Source organism: Perca flavescens, chromosome 1 (genome assembly GCF_004354835.1).
Source record: "Perca flavescens isolate YP-PL-M2 chromosome 1, PFLA_1.0, whole genome shotgun sequence".
Lineage (NCBI taxonomy): Eukaryota > Metazoa > Chordata > Actinopteri > Perciformes > Percidae > Perca > Perca flavescens.
Window position 1 is genome coordinate 22002653 of NC_041331.1, and position 13387 is coordinate 22016039.

General features: G+C 40.4%; 1 protein-coding gene across 13 annotated transcripts in view; it reads right to left on the reverse strand.

Annotated features, from left to right (window-relative positions):
- tjp1a (tight junction protein 1a) overlaps positions 1-13387 on the reverse strand; it is a 138918-nt gene that overhangs the window by 28792 nt on the left and 96739 nt on the right. For all 13 annotated transcript variants that reach the window (XM_028585344.1, XM_028585335.1, XM_028585352.1 and 10 more), the window contains 2 exons: positions 1612-1668; positions 318-442 (listed from right to left, as the gene is read on the reverse strand). In XM_028585344.1, the coding sequence (XP_028441145.1) occupies positions 318-442; positions 1612-1668 (182 nt within the window). The remainder of the gene's footprint in view (positions 1-317; positions 443-1611; positions 1669-13387) is intronic.

Genomic DNA, 13387 nt, shown 5'->3' on the forward strand with positions numbered 1-13387 from the left:
TTTTGTGGGGTGCAAATGTTCCACAAAAACAAGTTCCTTCCAGAGACTATTTTGCAGAGCTACCGTCGCTGCATCGGAACATAGTGCCACCCAAGACGATTGTGATTGTTTTAAAGAAATGCAAACAACCCTGTGATATTGCGTTAACAAGAATGGGACGGACTGACAGATGGACAACCCACTGTCGCCAGTGCGGAGGCATAATAAAATGGAACGAGAGAGATATTTAATAGGAGCTTAGTTTATCTAATTCTGAGGTCAAACTAACAGTGTTCCTGCAACCCACAAAATATGAATGATAATAGTCAAAGACTTACTGTAGCAGTCCCTCTGCAGGACCTCCTTTCAGCACATCAGATATCACAATGGACGTCTCCCCACTCTGGAAATGAGGGTTGTCTCGTCCACCTGAGATGGCAATACCAAACCCAAACCCTGGGGCCTACACACACAGAAATGCACACAACATTGACTAATACGGCATAACTGACAGATAAATTAAAGTTATCCCAGAATTTGATGCAAACAAAAACAGGTTAATAGGCTCTCTGTAGGCTAATTATAAGTGACACTGCTTTTTAAGTCAAATAAAGTCATGGGCTTTAAAAGACTGGGGTATTTACTGTAGACAAGTACAAACCTATGCATTTGCAAGTTATTTTGCTAATTTTCAAAGAGGTTTGAGGACTGCTGTTTTCTTGCCTACGCAAAAGGCAGCACCAAGGGAGCAAACCATGCGATGTAAATGGCTAATCTTACAACCACAACAACACAGGAGAACGGCAGGCCACACTGGGCTGCTCCTTCAGCCTCAATAAAGCCACTACTAATTAGATTACAGCAAGCAGGCCAGTCTAGACAGGTGCTCAATACAATCCCAATGCACAACAGCATTAACTAACTGCAGTTTAATGTCTCAAAGTTAATAAATAAATAAATATATATATTTACTATTCAAAGCCATATTCCCCCAGAGATGGCTGATACATTATGTGTGTGTGTGTGTGTGTGTGTATGTATATGTATATATATATATATATATATATATATATATATATATATATATACACACACACAAATAATGTATCAGCCATCTCTGGGGGAATATGGCTTTGAATAGTTTGATAGTTAACCTTATAATGCTGATTGTGCCAGAGAGGGTAATAAGTTATGTGCACCGGTACAATCTATCATAATTACATGTGACTTTACACAGGACAAAAAGCACATGGACTAAAGCCATCATCCCCCTCATTCCCTGGAGTTGGGTTAAGGAGAAAAGTACGTTGCCAACAGGAAGGAAGTGAAATGAAGTAGTGAGGATGTGAATGCTGATTTCAGTCTTCCTTAGCCTTGTTTCCTGCCATCTGGGTTCCTTGACTATTGTTTCACTACCACACATCCTGCTGCTACAGCTGGCCCTCTCAGTACAGAGAGAGAAGCGAGATGGATGGGCAGAGAGAGACAGGGATGAAAAAGTGAAGAACACACAAGACATATTTCAGGATTAGGATGTCAGACACAGGCAGATAGGGAAAAAGACAAAAAAGAAGAAAGGGGAGAGTGGATGTAAAGTAGATGGGGATGTAAATAGTGGTTGTAAACACTTACTCTGTGAAGGGTCACTGTGTGCTGTTCCCATATGACCGTTTCCTCCATCGCTGCACTCTGCAACGCAAGAAACAAGAAGGAAATGATCAATAGTACATATTCAAATATTACAATAATTTTGCAACAAATACCCTCTTTGTAGACAAAGAATTAGAAATACCTGCCCATATATTGCAGTCCAATTTGACTTTTTATTATGTATGTATTTACCTGTGTTTTGTTCTTTTGTGTGTGAAAGAGTACTAACTTAATGCAGGCACATTTAACCAGCGTGCAAGACATACCTACACCCAAAATGCCATTAAGTCCTAAAATTCTGCAAACAAAACATTGTTTATATGTAGCTTTAGATAAGAGTGACAGTCTAAAAACTACATGCACGCTTAGTGTTTCCATATCCTGTGCAGTTTCAGTAGACAGAGTTGATGTCAGGGAGTCCTAAAAGTCTACATGTGAAAAGATTATGAATGACAGCAGCATGAGTAAACAGCCGGCAGAGACTGACTGAAGTTCACAACACTGAGTAAACATTCATATATTATTCCTGGCTGGGTCATCTGAGTGAGCTGAAGCAAATAAGGTATTTAGCTGCTCCTCTGACCTGCCACACTGGATTAAACGGATGCTCGGTGGGCATCTTTTGCTTTCAGTCATTATCCAATTCAGTTAAATCACACAGGTTTCTCTTTTTGCATGATCTTTTTTCATAGGCTTATTATTTTATATTACTCCACATGAAGCACGAAAAATGCTAAAATCACAATTTGAAACTATAAGAATGTCACGGTTTTTCCTGGCTCAGAATGGGCCTTTGGGGAGGGCGGTGGGGGGCTATATTTATGGCAAGGAAATCATAAAATTCTGGTGGCAGGTAACAATTCAAAATACAAAATATAATGGAATATCATTATATTCAGTATTCCAGTAAGGGGGCTTCCACATCTGGGACATGGGCCCGGATAGACTACACTTGACCCCAAAGTCCAGTTGTTTAATCAGCAGGCCTATGAACAGGGCTTATAGTCACTTTTTTTCACTACATTGAAAAATGTAGGATTGACTTACATAGGCTACTGCTTTTACTGCTAATTTAAAATAATACAATCATGTTATGGATACAAAACGTTATGAAGTGCAATGTTTCCTACATTATATTGATAAAAAAATAATCAGTAATGTTGAGCCTATAGTGTAATGGACCACCATAGCTCATGCATACATGTGAACCGCGGATAAATTGCAGAGTTTAACGTCCTTCATAGTGAAGAAAGTGTGCAAAATATATCAGCTGTGGATGAGAGGGAGGCTGGGTGCTGAAAATCAGACATTTTGGCACTGGTGATTTTTCTTTGGCGCTGGCTAAAAACCTCTTTGGGAGTCACCAAAATTTTCTCTATGCAGGAAAAACCCTGAATGTGATAATGTCACTACTATTCAGTCAAATGGACTCCTGTCTCAAAGCACGGTTTCTTTTTTTTTTTTTTTTTACTCCCAGAGTGCTATGACCCCAGCTTTAAATTACAGCTTTACTCTGCTTCCCTCTAGCTGATGAAGCAACACTCCTGTCTGTCTGTCTGTCTGTCTGCCTGCCTGCCTGCCTGTCTGCCTGTCTGCCTGTCTGCCTGTCTGCCTGTCTGCCTGTCTGCCTGTCTGCCTGTCTGCCTGTCTGCCTGCAGGGAGTGATGGTACAGCTGTCTGTGGCAGAGTGCTGAGCACAGTCTAATGTGGCAGGGGAAGGAAAAGACATAAACACCACCACACGTGGCAGGGTGCTCATTTACTACAACTTCTATTATCAGCTTTTTAAAATAACACACCATGTCATCTGTCCACCCTACCATTGTGATAATTTCACTCCTTCACCCCTTAATCATCATCTAATCCCCAAACCATCTCACTCATCATCTTCAACATCATCATTACTGTCATCACCTTTCCTTAACCTAACTACACAGTTCACACCAGGTTCACACTGCAACGCTGCCAATTGCATGTGATGAGGACACAGAGCAAGAGCCAGCTGATGAGAGTGTCCGGTGTTTTTAGACATGGCCAGACACATAATACTGTAGGTTTGTTGGGTAAAATTCACAACTGAATACAAATAAGAAAAGACAGATTTCCTAGATACTTAGATTTGTCTAAAAATGATAAAAAGAAACTATGAGTTTCAAATAAGAAGTAACTTTTTAAATGATCAATAAAACTATGAGTCAGTTATTTGATCAAACGTAAATCAATTGTCTATTTTGAATAATCGATTAATTAAATAGTAATTATAATAATTAAAAGTCCTTTTCCAAGCAAAAATGTCAAACACTTGCTGGTTCCAGCTTCTCAAATGCAAGCTGCATTTCTTTATCTTAAAAGACAATAAATGTAATATTTTTGGGTTTGGGGCTACCGAGAAGCAACGTCATCCCGGTCTCTAGGAACTTGTAGTGGGTGTTTTTTTCCACTACTTTCATACAACTTTTGAAGAAAACAATTCACTGATTCATCAAACAAATAGACAGATTAACTGACAATGAAAACAATCCTTAGTTGCAGCCCTAAACTTCAATGTTGTGAAAATTCACATTTATGTTTAGAGTAATTTGTTCCCCAATAACCTCTGTTTACACAAGTCACAGCTTTTAAATGTCAGAGTAATAAGAATAAGGTGTCAGAATAAGGTGTGGTGACCTGCAGGTAATTACAGCTCATGCAAAACAAAGCAGGGTAATCTAGCCTAAATTTTGCTGATACGCGACATCATTGGCAAGGCGCTGCATTGCCCAATCACATGTATGCAAGCGCACAATCCTGATGGATTACTTTGTAATGACAATGCTGTATTTCTCCTATAAAAATATACTTTTTTAATTCTTTACAAAAGATAAAATAGTTGTCGCCGTAATAACTTTTCAGAGTTGTAAAATCCTGGCAGTGAGTATTACAAACTGCACTGTTTGGGCATCTGATAAGCCTTTAAAACGTAAATTAACTGGACATCCTCAATCATATTTGATTGGTCACTGGTACCTAAACAACATACAACCATACATACAAACATTTTAACACAGGTCTGTTTTCAGTCTGAACCCCACACCAAAGTAAAGGCCAGTGACCGTAACCTATGCATACTGTAGGTCTCCTATTCTGTGTTTGTGCTTCAATATTTTCAGTTGGCCTGAACCTCTAGAATACACAGCTAACCCTTTCACCCTAATTTCCATGCCAGCTCTGTGTGGATGTTATTTATGTCCATAATTGGCGCAAAGGGCTTGGGTGTTCCCCCCTCTCTCTCTGCTTCCCCTCCTCCCCCTCCCTTGTCTGCCCCTGCGACTCCCACAGTAATGCCACTTTTGTGTGAAGGGACCTGACCCATTTAACCACGGCTCCCCCCCCGACATTCCCAAACACATCCATTCCTCTAAAGTGTTTTGTGATATATTCATCCATCCGTTCATCCATTCATTCATCCAACAGTCCAAGCAGACAGGCGTAGCTACACTATGAGAAACAACAGCGTGTTGGACTCATGTGACCAGGCAGTCAGGCAGGCAGGTGGCCTTGTCTTTGAACTGTGGGGTGCACTGATAGGCAGGGAGAGGGAGGAGAATGAGGAAGATAGCAAGGCTGTGGGCTGCTTATACAACATACATATACAGTACCAACGGACAGGGCACATAAAACTGTAGAGGATGACATGTTGAATGACATGTTCCTTTTTATTCCCTGCTTCCTTCTCTCCTGATATCTCTCACACACGCACAAATTAATGCTAACCATTACACCAAATCCCTATTCAAAAGCAAGCTAAGACAATAAAGGACTTGTAAATCTTTGTGTAAAACATATTTTACTCAACCAAATCTAAAACCCTCTGAAAAGTGTCCTACACACCCACACCCTTACACTCTAATTGTAAGCCTTACAAGGGAGGGCAGTATGTAAGAGTGTATGAGCCATAAAAGCGTATACATGGTTGTACCAGTAAGAGGTCATAGATCAGGTGTATGAGTCATAAAAGAGACAGGAGATTAATAGCATGGTTTTAATTACATTTCTATTTAACACTTGAGTGGGTGCTGTATTACAGAAAGAGATTTTCTGTTAAATATCTTGCATATTGGGCACCTGGATAGCTCAGTTGGTAGAGTTGGCGCCCATATATAGAGGTTTACTCCTCAGTGCAGCGGGCACAGGTTCAATTCTGGCCTGCGGCCCTTTGCTGCATGTCATTCCCCCTCTCTCTCCCCCCGCATGTCTTCAGCTGCCCTGTCAATAAAAGGCCTAAAAATGCCCCAAAAAATAATTAAGTATAATTTAAGTAGCTTGCATATTGCAGCCGCATGTCCCATCACATGAAAAAGGGCTGAAAAAAATTATTTGCTCACACTGTTGCTTAGTTTGGTTTTAATACATTACATGGATTATAACAATATCACACATATTAGTAATTTGAATGTTGCAATGTTGTGTACAGCTTGTGAGTGTAAAGAGCCTTGCACAGATTTACAGTACAACCAAGATAGTTTGAGAGTTAGGACTGAGGTATGATAGGTAGGTACCGTCAGGTATCTTAAATAGGTAAGATGTTTTTATCTTAAAAAAACAGATTCTCTATTGATGAAGACATCTGCTGAGGCTCTGTCACAAAATTAGAGGCTATCAAAAGAATAATAAAGGCTACAGTGTTTATGACAGATAAAACGTAAACTGGGGGCGCCCAGATAGCTCAGTTGGTAGAGCGGGCGCCCATATATAGAGGTTTATTCCTCGACACAGTGAGCACGGGGTTCGACTCTGACCTCGGTCCTTTGCTGCATGTCATTCCCCCTCTCTCTCCCCTTTCATGTCTTCAGCTGTCCTATAAATAAAAGGTCTAAAATGCCCAAAAAAGAATCTTTAAATTGTTTTAAATGTAAACTGGTGACAGCCAAGAGCGCTGAGGAGAGAGAAACTGTCCGTCTCTTAGGCTGCTTAGACTATTACTCTGCTGAGACTACGGCTTAGTCTCTCAGATTAAATTAGTATTAGTATTAGTAGTAATTAATCACTGCAATGTGAATTGATGATTAACAGGTTGGCTGATTGAGTGTGAGGTATAAGCAGCAGTGTTTCCCACAGGACCATGTGAGACTGTGGTGGGTAAACCTCGGACTCTCTAGGGGGGGCTGGGAGCAACGTTCCCCCAGAAGGAAATTAAAGTTAAATGCATCAATCTGTTGCACTTTGAGAGCTTTGAAAGTTTGTGTTCTTGTAAACAATTTAATAATAAACTGATTGGTTGTATAGATATGAATGGTGATGAGGACATAAGAAAAAGTCACACCCACAAAGCATGGTAAATGAGACAAAGTTTAACGCAGTTCACAAGTGGCCAAAATAAAATGATCAGAGCAGTGGATCACAAACCTTTTTCAATCATGTTTCATCTAAGTACCCCCCTTAGCAGCACAAAACATTTTTGGTTGGGAAAAAAAAGCCTAGCTATATAAAGAGGCACAATACAGGGCTGCACCATCGGTGTCTGAGCACTAATATTGTAATTGAAAAACACTTAAATGTTACATTTAAAATTTTAAAAACACTAAATCAATTTATTATAATGTATAATTATTTTAGGAATAATCTATGATTGATATTTTTTAAATTAACATATAAGAAGTCTAAAAATGTGTCGTAAAAATAGGTATTTATGGGAAACACTGAAGCAGGGTAGAAAGCAGACAGTAACCGAGCACAAGTTATGTGTTATCTTAGTTTTACGGAGATGTGAGAAGAAAACAAACAACTCACTTTAACTGAGTGAATTTCAACAGCAAATTCAAATGGGATGTGGCTTATGGAGGCCAATGTGGTCTTGGCTTTTATTAAACAAAAACTATGAAGGTAAATATGGTGCAAAACGTGAGAGCTTGTAGAATACAATGTGAGAACTTGCAGAACAAAAAATTTGAACTTGTATGTTAAGATTTGCACTTGTAAAAAATATTCACACATGTGATCAGAATTTGAAGTCACAAAAAGAAAAAAAACACGAGAGCTTGTAAAAAAAAATCTGAACTTGTAAATTGAAATTTGCACTTGTAGAAAAAATATTCACAAATGTGTAGATTGATATTTGCATGAACACTGACAGCTGCAAACTTGTAATGCAACATTTACTCGTGTACTTTTTATTCTTTTTACTCTGGTTCATTTTCCATCACAACCACAATTCAGTGATTACAACCTATTGAATCTGTCACTGTATGCGCTCTCTCGCATCACAAAGTGGCGAATCTGCGCCTCGACTTTCGTAACACTTGTTGCGATACATTTGGTGCAAAACTAATTTGTACCTGTGGACTTAGGCTGTGGAGCTCTGAGCCAACAGGACGGGGAAAGCAGGGTTTCTATTGCCAGATGAGGGACAACTCTGTCCGGCTTATTTTTCTATGTAGCATGGAAGCCTGGTGGAATAACAAGCTAGCGTTAGCTAACTAAGCAACCAGCCTGCTTCTAAATACCTTTTAATTATCTTAACACTTTTTACAAATTACAAATCTACAAATTAGTTTTGTACCAAATGTATCGCAACAAGTGTTGTGAAAGTCGAGGCGCAGATTCGGCACTTTGTGATGCGAGAGAGCGCATACAGTGACAGATTCAATAGGTTGTAATCACTGAATTGTGGTTGTGATGGAAAATGAACCTGAGTAAAAAAAAAAAAAAAAAAGTACACAAGTAAATGTTGCATTACAAGTTTGCAGCTGTCATTGTGTTCATGCAAATATCAATCTACACATTTGTGAATATTTTTTCTACAAGGGCAAATTTCAATTTACAAATTCAGATTTTTTTTTACAAGCTCTCGTGCTTTTTTCTTTTTGTGACTTAAAATTCAGATCACGTGTGAATACTTTTTACGAGTGCAAATTTTAGTTTTACAAGTGCAAATTTTAATTTTACAAGTGCAAATTTTAACATACAAGTTCAAATTTTTTGTTTTGCAAGTTCTCACATTGTATTCTACAAGCTCTCACGTTTTGCACTATATTTACCTTCATAAAAAACCCACAAAGAGGAATTTTCTATGTGGAAAGGTAGCTCAGTGTGAAATAGTAATTTGGTGATCTCATGTACTTTGATGCAGGAACATTTTAGATCATGCAAAAGCAAAGACCACAGAACATGTCGGGCCAAAACAAAGAAATAAATAATAGAAAGATATATATAGAAATAATAAAAATACTGATGGTAACAAAGGATGCGGTTTATCTCTGAAGTCACAGAGTTGTGTGAAACAATGGTGTGCTTGATGTTGCACAAACTGACGGCAGCCCAGTGTATTTATACATCCATATTAGTCAGACTTGAGCTCTGGCCAGCAAGGCCCAGGGCTGGGAAACAAAGAACACACACACACACACACACACACACACACACACACACACACACACACACACACACACACACACACACACACACACACACACACACACACACACACACACACACACACACACACACACACACACACACACACACACACACACACACACACACACACACACACACACACACACACACACACACACACACACACACACACACACACACACACACACACACACACACACACACACACACACACACACACACACACACACACACACACACACACACACACACACACACACACACACACACACACACACACACACACACACACACACACACACACACACACCTCTTTGTTCAAGTTACAGCCAGCCAGGCTTGGCCCTGGCTGGCCCACCATAACACAGAGTCCAGTACAGAAGATAACAGCTCACTAGGGCTCTTCAAAGGCAGAGACTAATCCAGTTCTTTGGGGCATACTGATGAACAGACTGGAAAAATGGGTGATAAAATGGACAATAATAACCTGCTGAAGAAAGCTATGATAAATAGGGTCAGGTCAAGCATGCAAGTCTTCACACATGCCTCTCAGTCTCTGTAGTCATTAAGCAGGTTCACATTTACACAGAAACTGCACAAACTGAGTACACGCTGCTAACATCTTAAGAATCAGTGCACTGTAAGACCATCCATTCTGCAACCAAATGAAAAGTCAGCTGATGAGTACTAATCAACTTTTGGGAAATGGAAGCATTCAGCCAAAAACAGCCACAAACATGTGGACCTGGGTCCCATATACCCAGTTGGCAGCATTGACTACACAATTAAGTGCTGTCAAACACATCCCTAAATACCTTGTTTCTTCTCATCCAAGAGAATTAACTGTATCAACTTAAAAAAAAGAACATTAACAAAGCAGTAGGTAACAACGAGTCATCTTAAGAGTAATGTCATGAGCTGAGAGTAGGTTTGGATGAAGAACAATCCAAGCTCTTAACCGTGCTTTACCAATGAAACTGTTGTCCAGCAGGCCATTATTCACCACCTCCCTTCTTCCAACTTCCCTTCATCTGAACCACAGGAATGTTTCACACAGTGGGCGTATCAAATACAAAGTCTAAGATGCAGTATTTGACAAAAATACACAGGATGAAAATGTGGGAGAAGTGAAAAAAATAGATATTTCTGCTATTTAGAGAGAGCAATTCATTACCAACGTCAGATTGTTCTGAGGTAAAGATACTGAGCAATGGGGCTAGCAGCAGCAAGTGTCTAGATGACAACAAGTGTGAGGTGAAATCCTGACAAAGCTTTAGGTCAGTGTGCCTGCTCTTTTCTGATAGCCTGAGGCAGGATGTAAGCAAGAGCAGCCACATCACCCATGGGAAAACACTCACTTCCTGTTTGCAGGAAATAGCTTCAGCTTCCAGAGAAATCCCTGTTCACACTATTGAAAATTCATTCTAGTATACTCACCTCATCTTACGACTTGCAACCTAAAAGAGTCTCACTCCAGATTTAGAGGGCAAGTGGTGGATTCCTCTCACCGTGTTTTTATTCAATACACCAAGGTCACACTATCAGGCACTACTGTAAAAACACACACACACAACTTCAACCGGGATTACTTAAATATAAGCCCTTTATCGTACAATTAAAAAAGTTAAAATGTCATCATGGTGTACTGCAGAGAGGTCAAAAAACCTGCAACAAAACCTGGGTAGATTGCATGTATTAGAGGAGAGGAAAAGAGAAAAGTTGAGAATAACATTTAGGGATCAACTCTTACACTGGCAACTTATAGAACCACCACCCTGTGGTGGCAGCTCTCCCCGTCACTGGGGCAATTGTATCCATGGTAGCTGTATCTTCCTTCTTACAGGACCCAAAGGAAAGAGTGGGGCAGCAGTACACTCATACAACACATTATAAGAGACACACACAAGCTCTTTCTGGAGGGCAAGCACTCAACAGCAGACACATGCAAATGTATTAAAGCCTCTAATGTAAGCATTTACATTCTGTCTTTCAGATTAGTGTGTACTGTGCTGTCCTGTGGAGCGCACATAAAATAACAAACCAAACTAAATTTCTGCCATCATTAAATAGATGAATTTAGCAGCAGCCATTTTTAGGGCAGGTTGTGACTGTGAAGGGAGGAGAGAGGGCTGCAAGTGTGTGCAAACATATGGGCGTGCAGATGAGGGCAAGTAGCCAATAGCCAGATGACAATGATGATGATGATGTAGAGCCTCCGTCAGCAATGATGTACTGTTGTGCTGACATGCTTAAGTATGCCTGGGTTAATTAGTCTCAAACAGCAGCTCTACTCTGCCATGCAGCTCCCTGAAAACCCCTCCATCAGGACTCTCCTCAACACACACACACACACACACACACACACACACACACACACACACACACACACACACACACACACACACACACACACACCTCTGACTGAAAATTATCTGACACAGAGTCACTGCTAGATAGTGAGGGTAGGAATAAAATACAAAACCTATAATCCAGGCTTTTGGATTAAAACGTTAATCTGAGCCATGCTTCCCTCTGAAGTCTACTGTTGCTGTCTCATGAAAGCAAACGGATGGATGGGTGGACAAATGGCAGAACGTGGAACTGAGAACGGTAGAATGTTAGCAAGCAGGTTCCTTACAGCATCGGTCTTACACATGCCTCATACTTACTGTTGTAGCTGTCTGCCAATTTAGCTGATGATAAATCTGTCTATGTTTTTAAAAATCTTTAATAACGTGATTGCGATCAAATCTGCCACGGACGACTCCAGGTATTTTCTTGCTAAAAACACTACCAATCACTTTTGTGCGATGTCAAACTGGTGCAAAAATTCCATCGAGACTAGTCCACATAGTGCAAATACGTTGTCCTATTTGCAGGCCTCTAATTTAAAGGGTAACTATGCCGTTTTTTATCTTAATTTACCTTAACTGAACAGCTTCGGAGACATTGGAATGGTTATATGATTTTGTTCGAGTTGAATGGTGGTCGTCTCGCTTCCCCCTAGCGCCTGTGAGCGGAAAAAACACCCTTGCAACGTTCGGCAACATATACTGAGGAATCAGACACAAGTAAAAATAGGAGCTGCCAAATATCTATTCCGAAGCTGTAGGGAGAGCTCTACAGAGAAACCTGCGAGCAAAAAGCAAAAGAAATGGCCAAAACTGCACAGCGCCTCTTTAAGGGTGTCCCGCTGTCCTGGGGATGAGGAAAATTATCAGGGATGTTAGAAATAGGGCTTATCAGGAAATAATAATAATAATAACTTATCAGGAAATAAAACTCAACTGTACCATCTACTGCACTGAAAAACAATTGATTTTATTAATCTAGTACTAAAAAGTTAATTTCTCATGTGCAATTTACAGTGTTTCCCATACATAGGTACTACTGGGGCGTCCCGCCCAGGTAGATAAATTCCGAATTACATTTTTTTCCATTTGTTTTTTACAGCGGACACAGACCAGCGGCCTCCAGCCCCTCCCCCTCGTGAAGTCGCACGCCGCGTTTACGACAGCGTCAACACTGCAGAGGCAGAGGCTATTGTTCGTAGTAGCATGCAGCTGGTAGTCTTGCGGTGGGATTTATTGTACTAATAAAACCGTAGAAATAACCTGGCCACACCGCTGTGAAAGCTCCCCGAACGTCATTTATCAAGAGTCTGGTTGTTACCCCTCTCCAATGCAGTCTCCTCCGCGAGCGTATCTTATAACGGAGATAACCGGAGCTGACCAGAGTTAACCGCTAACGGAGCTAATCGTTGCTAAACGAGCCTTCAGTTCTCCGTGCCGGTATGGCACGTCACCACATCACCAAAGAGCGCTTGGGTTGAATTTGTTTATAACAAAGATGGCTGCCGCTGGAGAATTGAGATGTGTAGATTCCGCCATCACGTCTGTTATAGAAGATATTGACAGCGCATTCATTTTAAAAGAGGAACAGAGAACCGCGATCAAGGCATTTGTCGATCGGAAAGATCTTTTTGCCGTCATTGTTTTCAAAAAATAGTACCATAAACCTTCATTTGACTAGTTTATTACCGAACCCAGCCATCACGCGCCGCACCGTCACATCCTGCACCGCCCACCACCACAAGTAGCCTAAGTCAACTTGTGGGAAACACCGATTTATATAATCAAAGATCCATATTGGCGTCCGTGTAACGATACAGTATTGCCACGGAAAATATCCCGTTACTATGCTGTATCGATTTTACGTCATTACAATATTATGAGGAATTTATGCATAAAATCCTCCATCAATCAATTAATCCAAACTTTGAGGAATTACTAATCCAAATCCATTCCACACAGTGGGATATACAGAGTTTGAAAAAGAAAGAAGAGCAATGGTACTGGTTCGA